The sequence below is a fragment of the Lathyrus oleraceus genome, chromosome 2 (genome assembly GCF_024323335.1).
Source record: "Lathyrus oleraceus cultivar Zhongwan6 chromosome 2, CAAS_Psat_ZW6_1.0, whole genome shotgun sequence".
Lineage (NCBI taxonomy): Eukaryota > Viridiplantae > Streptophyta > Magnoliopsida > Fabales > Fabaceae > Lathyrus > Lathyrus oleraceus.
The window spans coordinates 174,182,002-174,195,221 of record NC_066580.1 but is presented as its reverse complement, the minus strand read 5'-3'; the positions used below and the strand labels follow the sequence as shown (position 1 = coordinate 174,195,221).

The window sequence follows — 13,220 nt, the reverse complement described above, 5'->3', positions numbered from 1 at the left end:
ATGCTCTAGTTCAAATAATTGATGCACTAGACCTTATGGTTACACAAGTAGAAGTTAATTCGGGTAAAACCTAAAAGAGATTGCAGATACTTGATAAGCACATGCAAGATTTTCATTTCTAAGAAAAATTATGGGTAATTTGTTAATCATGTTGGTGATTATCCTTGAGTCGCTTTTTACAAATAATGTGCTTTGAGGACATATTTCTTGTATTTAGTTTCCACCATTGTATTTATGGACAAAAGTGTTACCTAAGTCGATTTTGTCAACATTAAGGCTTATATAGTCATTTGATCCCTGCAAGTTCGCGTATTTACCAATTTGGTCCCTGAATCTTTTTTGGTTCGGAAAGAATCTTTGAATGTTAAATGTTTTTGGTTTTAGTCCTTAAAATCAAAATTCGTAGGAAATCTGCGGATTTTCCTTTCAAATTTCCAGCAGATTTAAAAATTTGTAGGTTTTCTGCGAATTTTCCTTCAAAAATTTATGTGGATTTTCACTTTAGGGACTAAAACCAAAATGATTTTAACATTCAATTATTATTTCCAAAAAAAAAGATTCAGGGACCAAATTGGAAAACACGCCAACTTGCAAGGACCAAATGATTATTTAAGCCCAACATTAATTACTTTATAGATTTGAGAGGATTCATGAGTATAATTGGGGTTATCTTATCTGATTTATAAGTACTCAAAGTTAGACGAAGGTAGGCAGTGGAGGACAAGACAAATGCCAAAAAATAATTGTCTATTTCAAGTAATATAAATACATGTAAATTATAATTTTCATAGTAATTTTGGTATATTTTACATGATTTTCATCTGAACCATTTTCAAGCATGGACGAGTGGAAGTATGCTATCGAGTAATGCAAAGAGTTTCCTTGCGTGTTCCTGACTAACCCATAACGTTCTTTTGACCATATTCAAGAAGATGATATTTGTCTCACAACATACACTCAACATCGTCAGACACAACTTTTAGAGGAGATCTTTTGGTACTCTAGATGACTAGTTTACAGGTCTTAACTTAAGTACTCACATTTACCCAAGAGATTACTTAGGCAATTCAATACATATGTAGAGTATACCTATAAACCCCATATTAGGTGCGCCTTCCGCAGTCCTCCATGAGATATTAATGAGCTATTTGTAGAGTACCATGAGCATCTAGTACCTGAGGATGTACATAGTGTACCAACTCCTAGTCCATGGAGTATAATATATGGTTAACTAATAAAATTATATGGTTTATCCATAGAGTGTCATATAGACACTTCCTGATAGGTAAGTTGATACACCAATGTGTTATGTATTGTCTCAAAGGTTTGCTTCGATAGAATTATGCAGACACACAATGTCAGATAAACTGATAAGCTAAGGGAATATGTATTGTCTTGGGGTTTATCAAGATAATGTTATCCAGACACGCCATGTCGTGTAAAATCATTAACCAAAGTGTTATGAATTGTCTCAAAGGTGTTTTTGGATAATGTTATTCGATCATACCCTCTCTTATAAATTGAAATGTCAAACTATTATTTACTTGGCTCGAAGATTTGTTTCGATGGTGTTCTTTGGACACACTCGATCTTGTAAACTAATGTGGTTGAATTATATGTTATGTATTGTTATTACAAGGGTGTGTATGACTTATGTTATCCAGATACATAATGTCTTGGAAACTTATATGTCAATGTGTTATATACTTAATTCATTGGTATTTCCGAATCGTGTTACTCAGACACCCTTGTTTTGAAAACTTATATGTCAAAGTGTTATTGACTTGACTCAAAGGTGTGTTTAGAGGTTATCTAGATAATGTTATCCGGAGACACCATGTCCTGTAAACTCATAAGCCAGGGTGTTATGAATTGTCTCAAAGGTGTGTCCGGATAATGTTATTCGATCCACACTTTCTTGTAAACTAAAATGTAAAGATGTTATTTATTTGGCCTAGAAATTTGTTCGGATAGTGTTCTCTAGACACACTTAATCTTGTAAACTGATGTGATTGAGTTATATGTTATGTATTGTTATTACAAGGGTATATCTTGGTTGTGGTATCCAGACACACAATATCTTATAAACTTATATGTCAATGTCAAGCTGTTATTTACTTAATTCAGGAATGTGTTCGGATCGAGTTATTCTAACACCCTTGTCTTGCAAATTTATATGTCAAAATGTTATTTATTTTACTCAAAGATGTGTCTAGATTGTGTTTTATGGACACACTATATTTATAAAACCAACACGTGTTTAACTAATGTTACATCGTGAAAACTCCAAAAAAAAATTACACATAATTTAAGATACAAACTAAAATGCGTCAAATATGGTGTCAACATTACATTTTAAAATTTTCAAGTTTTATACACATAATGTAAAATACAAACTAAAATAAAATAATTGTGTCACCACCTAAATATATGAGTGGTTCCTCCTTAGACTTTTTCTAATTAAATTATCTTTCAACTTCATTTACCTTGTCAATGAATTTTTTATTTTGATGGAATACAATTCATGCTTTTATAAAGGACGAGTTCTTAAGGGATAGGTTCGGTCTCCCTTGGTAACATTTTTTCGTAGTTTGTGTCGTTTTCGTTTTTTTATCCTTTTAGAGTTTTGGTCTAGCCCCTTATATATATATATATATATATATATATATATATATATATATATATATATATATATATATATATATATATATATATATATATATATGAGTTATGATCATAGGATATGAGTCTCTAAGGGTGCCAACATAGTTGGGATATCTGGGATATCTAGTTTCTTCTTGATGGCAGAATGCTTTTAATTCAGTAAAACAATTCATTCACCTTGTCAAATTCATCCATCCTATATAAAAAAAAATTCTCCCATTTATCTACTAGTATTTTAGCATGAGTTTATATATATTTCATCTTTATTTATACATATGAGTTATGATCATATGATATGAGTCTCTAAGGGTGCCAAGATAGTTGGGATATCTAGTTTCTTCTTGATGGTAAAATGCTTTTAATTCAATAAAAAAATTCATTCACCTTGTCAAATTCATCCATCCTAAAAAAAAACTCCCATTTATCTACTAGTATTTTAGCATGAGTTTCATAAGAAATCATCTAACATATATAAGTCATCTAATATGGTTTGTTGGTCGGTCACTTTGTAGTGGTGAAAAGTATCTAAGAAACCATATCCTGACAAAACGATGCATACTTTGTTATATGCACTTGCTATAAAATGATCCATTTCATGGAAACGGATCTACTTTTTAATTTTTAATCATTGCTTGATTAGTTCCACTAGAAATCAAAGCATCGTGAATTTTATTTTATTTTATTTTTTTCTTGCATAACCTTGTGCCTTGTGGATCGTTCTCTTTAATAAGATATTGACGTACAAGTGTATAGTTTTCATCTCCCGAACTTACCAAAGTTGAATCGGCGCGAATACTTAAACAAAAATGTCCAAATTCCAATCTCTATAAAAATTTTGGACATTGAAATCCGAATTTATTTAAAAATATGTATTGAAACGCATCCGAAGTTCAATCTCCTTCAGGTTTTAAAATCCAAGTTCTATGGATATTTTTGAAATTTCGTTAGGGTGTTTGCGTACATCATTGGGATATATGTATTGAACAATCCCTTATTGAATCAAGTCTGTCATGCCAAAATCAGGCGGGCCTATTTGGCATTCTACTATTTACACACCCATCCTACAAAACAAAAAAGGCAAGCAACACTTGTAATGAAGATAAATGAACCTCGCACTCAATAAGGACAGGAGGGTACCCATTGTTATTCAACAATTGTACTACTGCTGTGGCAGAAATTGGTTTAAGGGTATAGAGTAAAATGATGAGAGCGTTCTTTTCTCCTAGAAAAGAAGTTTAATAAACTTATAGTAGTGCAAAATAGCTTTATACTACAATAGAATAAGAAACCACACATTTTTCAAACTGCCATTATATTAGTGGAGTGATGTGATAAAAAAATATTTTATACTGACATAATACATCCTTTCTATCCAAAATTATAACAGAACTAAATTTATTAGTAAGCAATTTCACAAATATAAGAAACCATAACCCAAAAAATTGTATCTGGTAACAAGAGTCAAAAACGTCTCATACAGATTACAGGCCAAAAAATATTCATTGTTAGAGTGCTGTCACCAGCTAAAATACAAAGCAATGGACTCATTTAATCCTGCTTTAAAAAAACAGCTCTTTTATTAGGTTATGTCAATTAGAAAATTAAAAACTCATTTTCTGATACTTTCCCTGATTAATTTAGATTATTTAATATATATATTTTACCATGGGATACTTAAAAATACAGTGCTAAAGTGAACTCCTAAAATTCCAGGGCTACTTTAAGGATGATAGTGCAGATGCAACATTTCGTGAAATTCTGTCGTGTATCGCCTCCTACAAGAAGAAACATAGATATTAGTATTATTTGCATTAGATAATGTACATTAAGAAAATATTGGTTTATAGATTACCTCGGTCGATTGCACCTCAAACTTTGATTTTGTTATAGTCTCGTATAAGAAAATGTACCTGTCCAGAAAAATTGAATGATGCTCGTTTAAATGATTCAGGTAAATAGGTGCACTCATAAATCAACCACTACTTGATTCTTATTTCACAGAACATGAACCTATGCAAAGAAGCATAAACATACCGCCAAGCCAGTTCACAAACAAGATCTTCAGGAGCTTCGGGAAGGACCTAAATAAAAGTCACCCGTATGATTTGATGTGTATTTAAAAGCTGCAAAAGCTAATCCATTAGCACTAGAAAGTGTAAATTACCTCGTCTTCATAAGGGTTGCAGTGACTTTTGAACCACAGCCTCAAGAACTCCTAAAAATTGGATCATAGAATATTATCAAGTTATTTAGCATCTATAAAACACTAGCAATATGCAATCAAGAAAGAAAACAATGATGCATATAAAGCACCTTATCGACATTTTCAGGCTCAAGACCATTTTGAAAGCGCTCCAAGTAAGAATTGGCAATCCAATATCTACTTGAATCAGGAGTATGGACCTATAATAGGGAACATAGAAACTTTATCATATTTCTATATATATACTTCATAAAGTTAACATGTGAGTGCATATGAAAAATCCAATATGTATCAAAGATAGCATTCAACCTCATCAATCAATAGAATAGATCCATCATTTGCCTTCCCGAATTCATATTTAGTGTCTACCAAAATAAGGCCGTGTTCCGAGGCCACTTGCTGCAAAGTCAATCAAATGCTAAAGTCAAGCATGCAATAAAGCAAGGGGAATGCATTTTAGAAGTTCCCTTGACAAATAAATTTATTACCTGTCCATATTCAAACAAGCTTAATGCTTTTTCACTGACTTCTAGATAATCAGCTTTAGTCATCAGTCCCTTTTCTATAATCTGTAAGGAAACACAACATTAGAGGAATTAAAAACTTGGCGAAAAAGTGTTAAGAAAAACTATCTATTTTTGGAAGTCAACAAGCTAAACGGTTCGATACACTTGTACTGTTTCCTTTTCCATCCAAATCCTACATTTTCTTTCTTTGTTTATTTAAATTGCATATGAAGCTTAAACCAATCACAGCACAATAACAAGTAGCAAAAGAAAGAAAAAAACTAGGCATCATACCTCGTCTGGAGTTACTGGAACGTCGTGATCTGCAGCCTTGGTAGTTGGAGTGAGTATATTCTTTGGTAACTTTTGATTTTTAACCATTCCTGTCATATGTTAATATCCTATTACACAGGGGACAAAAAAATTAATTACAAAAGAATTTGAAATCTCGATTCTCACCATCTGATAGGATATTTCCACAGTAGTTACGGTTGCCTTTATTGTAGACAGTCCATAAAGATGTATCTGTACTTCCAGTGACAAACCCTCTAGCTACAAACCAGCAACATATATCAATGGATGATTACTAGAGTCCTCAACTTCCACTTTAAAAATAATTGAAATATTGTACAACACTTCAAATAACGGATTTTAATTTCAACGAAGAAGAAAAGGCACAAGACAACATGTGGATACAAGTAAATTCAGATAACTATGAATGGTGACTGCAACTATTTTACACAGATTATTTATGTATACAACCATAGACAGGCAAAAAAATAACAACTTTGTATCAGCAATGAACTCACCAACAAACTCAACAGGGAAAACTGAACATTTCTTTGCTATTGTAACATTTTTATCTGGAGCTGATACAACTGCGTTAGAAACTATGTGCTTTGTTCTCTCAAACCACCACAGACTTGTCTCGTTGAGAACCTGCAATTACAAGATTAAACAATCAGATTATTGAATGCCACCAAATATTTAGTAATCATCAATCCACCGGGTAGAAATGATCTTCCAGTTCCACATAGGTTTTGGTAGACACTAATCTAAATAGAAGGAATCAGAGTTGAAGCAAACCAACTTACAAAAAATACAACAACACAATAATTGTCCCAGAGACTGATTTTCCTATTACAGATATTATAGCAATACACTTTCTGTGTAGTGAGTGTTCTCTGCCCAAAATACATAATAACATCATCCTGTCCTTCCTCCATTCCGACTATTAAGAAATGTAGTTTGGCCTAACTCAACCATACAAAACCGACTTGTAAGATGGAGATTGCCCCCGCTTATAAGCACATGTTCAAGTCACATATTATCCGAGGTGGGACTCTTAACACATCCCATCACGCTATGGACCGAAAATCTGGAGCGTGAAAATAAATGGTGTGTGACCCGATAGCAAAAACCTGATAGCAGGTGGTCCAACGAATCTTAAACCAGACTCCGATACCATGTTAGGAAATGTAGTATGGCCTAACTCAACCATATAAACTGGTTTTGCAGGGATGAGTTAGGCCAAACCACACATCTCTTAACACCGACCCTACCCTACTATCATATAGACACTACTAAATAACTGCACGAGTTATCTTCTAATCTTAACTTCCTAATAATTGCCATTACATAAATTATGAACTAATTATTTCCTAACCATAACTAATATCAGACAGTTACTCCTTCAGGTTCCATCATTTCGATACCATCTAGCAACTTTTTTCCATCACACATTCAATTATACAAAGGATTTGGATCATCGACATTTCATTACAAGAGTTTAAACAACATACACTGTCAATGTAAACCGTTTACACTGACACCTAGTGCGTTGTTAATGAATGTTAGTGTAAAACTAAATTACACCGAATGCTCCTTTAACTCTCTCTACAAACACCATGGCAAGTAAATAAACAGAGCATGAAAGAATCACTGACCTGGCCTTTAAAAGGAATGGAAGCGAGAACCCTATCGAAAGCACTCTGGCGATCAGTGGTAACTAACACAATATAATCCCCACTATCATAAATATCTCGAACCTGCCAACATTACATTAACCTACTTACAAATCCCAAATACATAAAACTAAGCAAAATTAAACAATGGTTGAAATACGTGATACTTACTTTGCCGCGAATTTTCGATTTGAGAGCAGGAACTGTCAAATGTAGGTTAGTTTCAGAGAGGCAATTAGAGAGGGATTTTGTGATGGAATCAAAAACTTGGTTTTTGCGAGCGTTGTTGAGGAGAGTGTCTCCAAAAGAAGGTTTTTGTTCGCCTTCTTTTCGCGCCATTGAAGCACGAATAGCTGGGATTCGGAATTGGTTTGGTTTGAAAGTGATTCTTGTTCGGGAGATAGATGCGGATTGGGAAATGGGATTGTTGAGTTGAGTTCTGTGTAGGGTTTTGGAAGGGTTTAGGGAAAGTATAGAATCGGCCATAGCGAATTCAGAATTGAAACAAAATCTGTGATGAAGAAAAGAGGTAAGCTAGATTGTTAGGGTTTTTCAATTACAGTAAAAATTAAAAATTGAATTTTGAAATTCAAATAAAATTATATTATATATATACACTTTCATGTGTTTATCTTAACTCTAATTATTCAATTTATTTTAATAATTATTTTAACTATTATTATTTGCGTTTGGTATTAGAGTCGGATGATGACGAGGTAATTACTAATTATTCTAATTAGATTTTCTAAAAAAAGATTATTTTGATTTTCTTTAAGGATAATATGTGATCTAGGTTGTAAGTCCGAGAAGTGAGGCGGTAAAACCGTTGGTTTCACACACTCTAGTTGTTGTTAAGAAAACAAACAATAAGGAAGAGGAAATAGAGATATACATTAAATAAGAAAACTAAGAAATAATCGGTTACATAATAGAAAGTTGTTTAAAAATTTACTATTTACTAACCATGTCTCAAATCGTCAAGACTTTGAGTGAGTTAGGATGCAGTTCACGTAATAATATTAGTAATCGAATCTTAGTTCCTTCTATCTTAAATAACGATAAATTTGAATTAGATCTAGATGCTTTTTAAAATCAGAAAATAGATTAGTTAATTGTGGTATATGCTAGAAATTAAATTAAAAGAAATTTATAAAATTAGCATGTTTGATTTTTATAATTAAAAAATTATTCATACTACGAAATCTGCTATATCTATATACAACAAACATGAAACCAATAATTTGTTAAACACAAAGCTGTTAAAAAATCATGTTAAAGAAGAATATCGTTATATATATATATATATATATATATATATATATATATATATATATATATATATATATATATATATATATATATATATATATATATATATATATATATATATATATATATATACAAAAGATTAATCCAAATAGCTATAAAGCATTTACATAAACTATGGCTAAACACCCATATTATGTTAGTATTCCGTGATACTCGTATTAAAGATTTTCATAATTCAATTATTGTTATACTTAAATCTAACCTTAATATAGTCTAGTTTACTTTAACTACCATCCTAATTATGTTATGAGTTTAATTGATGAATTCACTAAAATCTCATTAGTCATATATGTTCAAGACCTAAGTGACACCTTTAATCCTGGAGTTAGTTGCCAACATAGACGTTATTAGTAGAATTACCTACAAAATTTCTAATGTTAATTATAATTTTAAATCTCTTAAAACTACTCCTAGAAACGAAACATGTATTATTGAAGTCAATCTTATCAAATCTAATGTTATGACTCCGAAGATTCTTATTACTTCTGATATTATTGATAAATTCTCTCATGAATGGATTTTGCAAGATGTGGTTAAATATGAAAAGATTGAAGTTAAATCTATTAGAGATATTACTCAGGATATTGATGAATTAGTCAGGATTCGAATGAATAAGAGTCAATCTTTTCATTATAATCAGTCTAGTAGCATTGGATCGACATTTAACGCTAGACATTCTGTTGATTCAACCATTAGAGTTAACATTGCAGAAGTAAACTTTGCTCATACAATTCCTATATCAATTTATTCAGAGAGGATTTCTAGGTCACTTTTTCTAACCGAGTCTCAAATCTTAGGAGTTATTACCAAAGAAGAACCATTTGTCATTGACAAAACCTGAACTATAACCGATTTTAAGGCTGGGTATATTTTAGAGAAGAGAAATTGGTATTTCTCAGCTTTCTCTAAAAATCATACTCAAATTTATTTACAAAAGTTTTACAACTTTTTAAAAAATCATGAGATTAATATTTATTTATTTACATGATTTGAATTACTTTGCTTAGAAGAATGGATAGAAAATTATTTTGCTGTTAAGATGTACTTAGATGCTAATGTTAGAATTAATACTAAACGGAAGACTATTAAAAAAGATATAATAGAATCCATCGATCCACATTTAGAAGCCATAAAAATCACTCATTCCTAAGAAAACATAGAAATATAGATTTCTCCCTTTAAATCAATTATCAATCCTATAGAATAGAGAAAAGACATAAATAATCTGCATAGTCAGATGAATTACTCAAACCAAATACTTCACATTATTTCCTAACAATTAGATAGAACAAAAAACTTTGTCCCTTAACCTAAGGATGTTAAAAACTTTAAAATAGACTCTACCCGGCCTATTTATCATTACATACTCCTTCTACCCAAAAGCTAAAGGGTATGAGTTTAGGTCGTGATGATAACCATAAGATAGAAGAATTAGTTAAAAAATTAAGGATCTTAAACATGAGAAACTCTTTAGGAGAGATAAATATTTTATTTCAGGAAGAAGAATTTGATAATATGGTGAATAAATTAGGTGGAAGAGCCCCAAGACATAAAACCCGAAACTACTATCCTAGACCGTCATTTGCTGATGTGCAATTTGAAGAAAGAAGTAGTTTTGTTGAAAATAGTTATTTAGGAGAATCCATTGTAGAATGGAACATAGATGGTGCTTCTGAACAAAAGGGTTAGATACCATACAAAGTTTGACTATGGATGCTACAACTTTTAAACTCAAAGGGAACGCAGACAGGCATACTAAAGATATATTAGTGAAGCTCGATGGAATATACTCGAACGTATCGCACGGTCGAACGTACAACATAGTTGCTACCGAACTTTATTTATCCCAAAAGAGGGAAGGGAAAATATCGATAAAACCCAAGGGGGAATAGAGAAACGGGTAAGGAAGACGGTTATGCAAGGGGAAGGTATTAGCACCCCTCATATCCACGGTACTCCATGGGAACCGTTTTGATTGCTCTTGTTGGATGGGTGTTGTTATCTTCATGTACCTTCAAAATAGAAAATGGGTTAGAGAGAAAGTGCTCGAGGAGGATTGTGGCCCTCATACCTACGTATTCTCATAGTGCAATAAGAAAGTCAGAGCCTCATAGTTCATGGAACCAGGAAGAGAAAGGGGGAAAAAGAAATAAAAATTCTCATCAAGGAATCACATCCTTGTACCTACGTATCCTCATAGTGCAATAAGGAAGTCAGAGCTTTGTAGTTTGGAGGACTAAGACCGAAAGAGAGATAGATCAGGGTGGTATTTAAAGCGAAAAAGGCTAGAAATTGACTGAGACCTAAGACCTAATTCATCTTGATTGGTAAACCAGACCAAGTCAACTCAGAGATTGCATTTCCACTTACCTTGCACTCAAAACAATCCAATTTGATCCCAATGGTCCCTAAACACATTGCATATGGTATTGTGGTGAAAATGGAAGTCAACCTGGTAGCCAAAACTCCTCACAATGCAAAACCCAACCCCATGTGCAAAATCAGAATTTTCCCAAATTAGTAAAAAGTGAAATCCACAGCAGGCCAAACCAAGTCCCTTGTTTGTTCCAAGTTAGTGCTAAGGACCAAGACAAAGTGGTTTGAGGTGCAAGAAAGGTCAGAACATAGTTATTCCATGTTTCCCCAAGTCCATCCAAGCATGCTTTGGGCCACTCACTATTCTGAAGCAAACCCTTATTTCCTTCCCTCCAATCCATCTAGACACCTTCCCTATAAATAGAGGAAGGTGTCCCTTTCATTCTCCACGCTTGAAAAGCCCCAAAATCTTTGTTGCATATTTGAACCAAAGCCTCCAAACCAGAGAGTCTTGTTTTGATTTTTAGAGTGTTTCAAACCCAAACAACCACCAAGAAACCTTCACTAGCATCCACTCAAACTTTCTAAAGCCCTAACTCATCTTCCCTAAGCTTTATCTAAGCTGAGCCAAGTCACCTGAATACCTCCATGAGTTTGATTATGATCAGGTGGTTCCACTCACCCCCATCATCCAAACAAGTTTCCATTCACTTCGAAACTTCCTTTTGACCATTAACTCTAAACTTGTAGCTTTGATTAGTCAATATCCAAAGTTTAATTTTTAATTTAGGTCAACTGTGTTCATCTGGTTCGTGGTGAAATACTCCACACTCAGAGCCAATTAATGGCTCATGTGTGTGGAGGATGATTTATTTTTGATCATACAAGCTATCTCCATGCTTGAATCTGATTGAAAACACGTATTTTTGGAGTTTGATTTTCGAAGGTTGAAGACGACCGTTGGTGCGCGCGTTTGAATTCAAAAACGATGGTTGTCACACTCTGATTGGTTGTTCTACGCGCATATCCTATTTTCATTTTGATTTTAATATTTATTTGTTCAACATGTTTTGTTGACACAATTGGGCCCTTGGCACAGTGGGAGAGGGGGTTGATCCCCTCATGACCCCAAGGTCAAGGGTTCAACACCCAGGGTGTGTATCCCTTTGTTTTATTTTCTTTTTTCACTTGTGTTATTTGTTTATTTTTACCATTTACTCTCATTTACATTTTATTTTTTTACCCTTATTATTTTTATTATTATGAAAAAATGTTCAACATAGACCCCTATTATTTTTGTCTCTAGTATTTAATTTTGCTTTATTTCAAGTCATTTGGATATTTTTGAGGGACTTATGAAGTCTTAAATTCATAGGCTAATGAAATCTACTTTGGTCATGATATTGATTGGTTTATGGTTGATTGAACCTTCCATACTTCAAACCTACTATTGGATTATCAAGTGTTCATCCATGGTACTTTGAAGCATGAATAGGTTGTCCCTATTTCAATCAACTTCGGTCATTTGACTTATAGATGAAGTCTTGCTTGCATATGCTAACTTGTAATTTTTAGTTGATACATTGTTATTTCTTTGGTGTATACTAACCCACTAACCTCTTATACTTACTTGTTCATGTTATACTAACCATTAATAACTTATTAATAGTATACTTTGATCTTATATACCTTGTTTAACTTAACAACTTAATCAAAATCATTAAATTTTCAATCATGAGTTTTGCATAGTCTTCCTTTTGTCAATCTATTGATAGATGGACTTGGGGTAACATAACTTTCATTGTTACAAATTTATTATAAGTTGATCCTTTGATCATCTTCAACACTTTGAATCAGTGATATGTTATCCTCTGATGCGCCATATTTTGAATCTATTGACCTAAGGATAGTTAATCCTCAAGTGTTGGTCTATTGTTCATAACCCTAATTTAACCTAACTTTACTAACTTTGATTATCTAACCATTATTATTATTATGGTTATGTTTTTATTTACTTTTATGTTATTACCTTGTAATTTATATTTAAGTACTCATCATCATCATATCCATTGTATAAACTCAACAAAAATATGATAAAATGATAAGACCAAAAACAAATCATTCCACTTAATCAACTTGGACTTAGAGGATCTCATCCTAGGACCTTTGCTTGAAGGCCTTTTCGTTATCTCTGTGATACTTGGTTCAACTTTGGGTTTCACCTGTACTTACATTCCG

The 13,220-nt window shown here is 32.6% G+C and overlaps 1 protein-coding gene across 1 annotated transcript; it reads right to left on the bottom strand.

The window, feature by feature from the left end:
* Positions 1-4,084: 4,084 nt before the first annotated feature.
* On the bottom strand, positions 4,085-7,913 carry LOC127118723 (phosphoribosylaminoimidazole-succinocarboxamide synthase, chloroplastic). Its single transcript, XM_051048978.1, has 12 exons — positions 7,509-7,913; positions 7,320-7,421; positions 6,183-6,312; positions 5,833-5,925; positions 5,668-5,756; positions 5,356-5,436; positions 5,177-5,266; positions 4,978-5,067; positions 4,829-4,879; positions 4,699-4,745; positions 4,517-4,574; positions 4,085-4,439 (listed from the first exon to the last, which is right to left on the bottom strand). Exons 1-12 carry the CDS (start codon positions 7,821-7,823, stop codon positions 4,380-4,382), a joined length of 1,206 nt encoding a protein of 401 aa, XP_050904935.1. The 5' UTR covers positions 7,824-7,913; the 3' UTR covers positions 4,085-4,379.
* Positions 7,914-13,220: the final 5,307 nt, after the last annotated feature.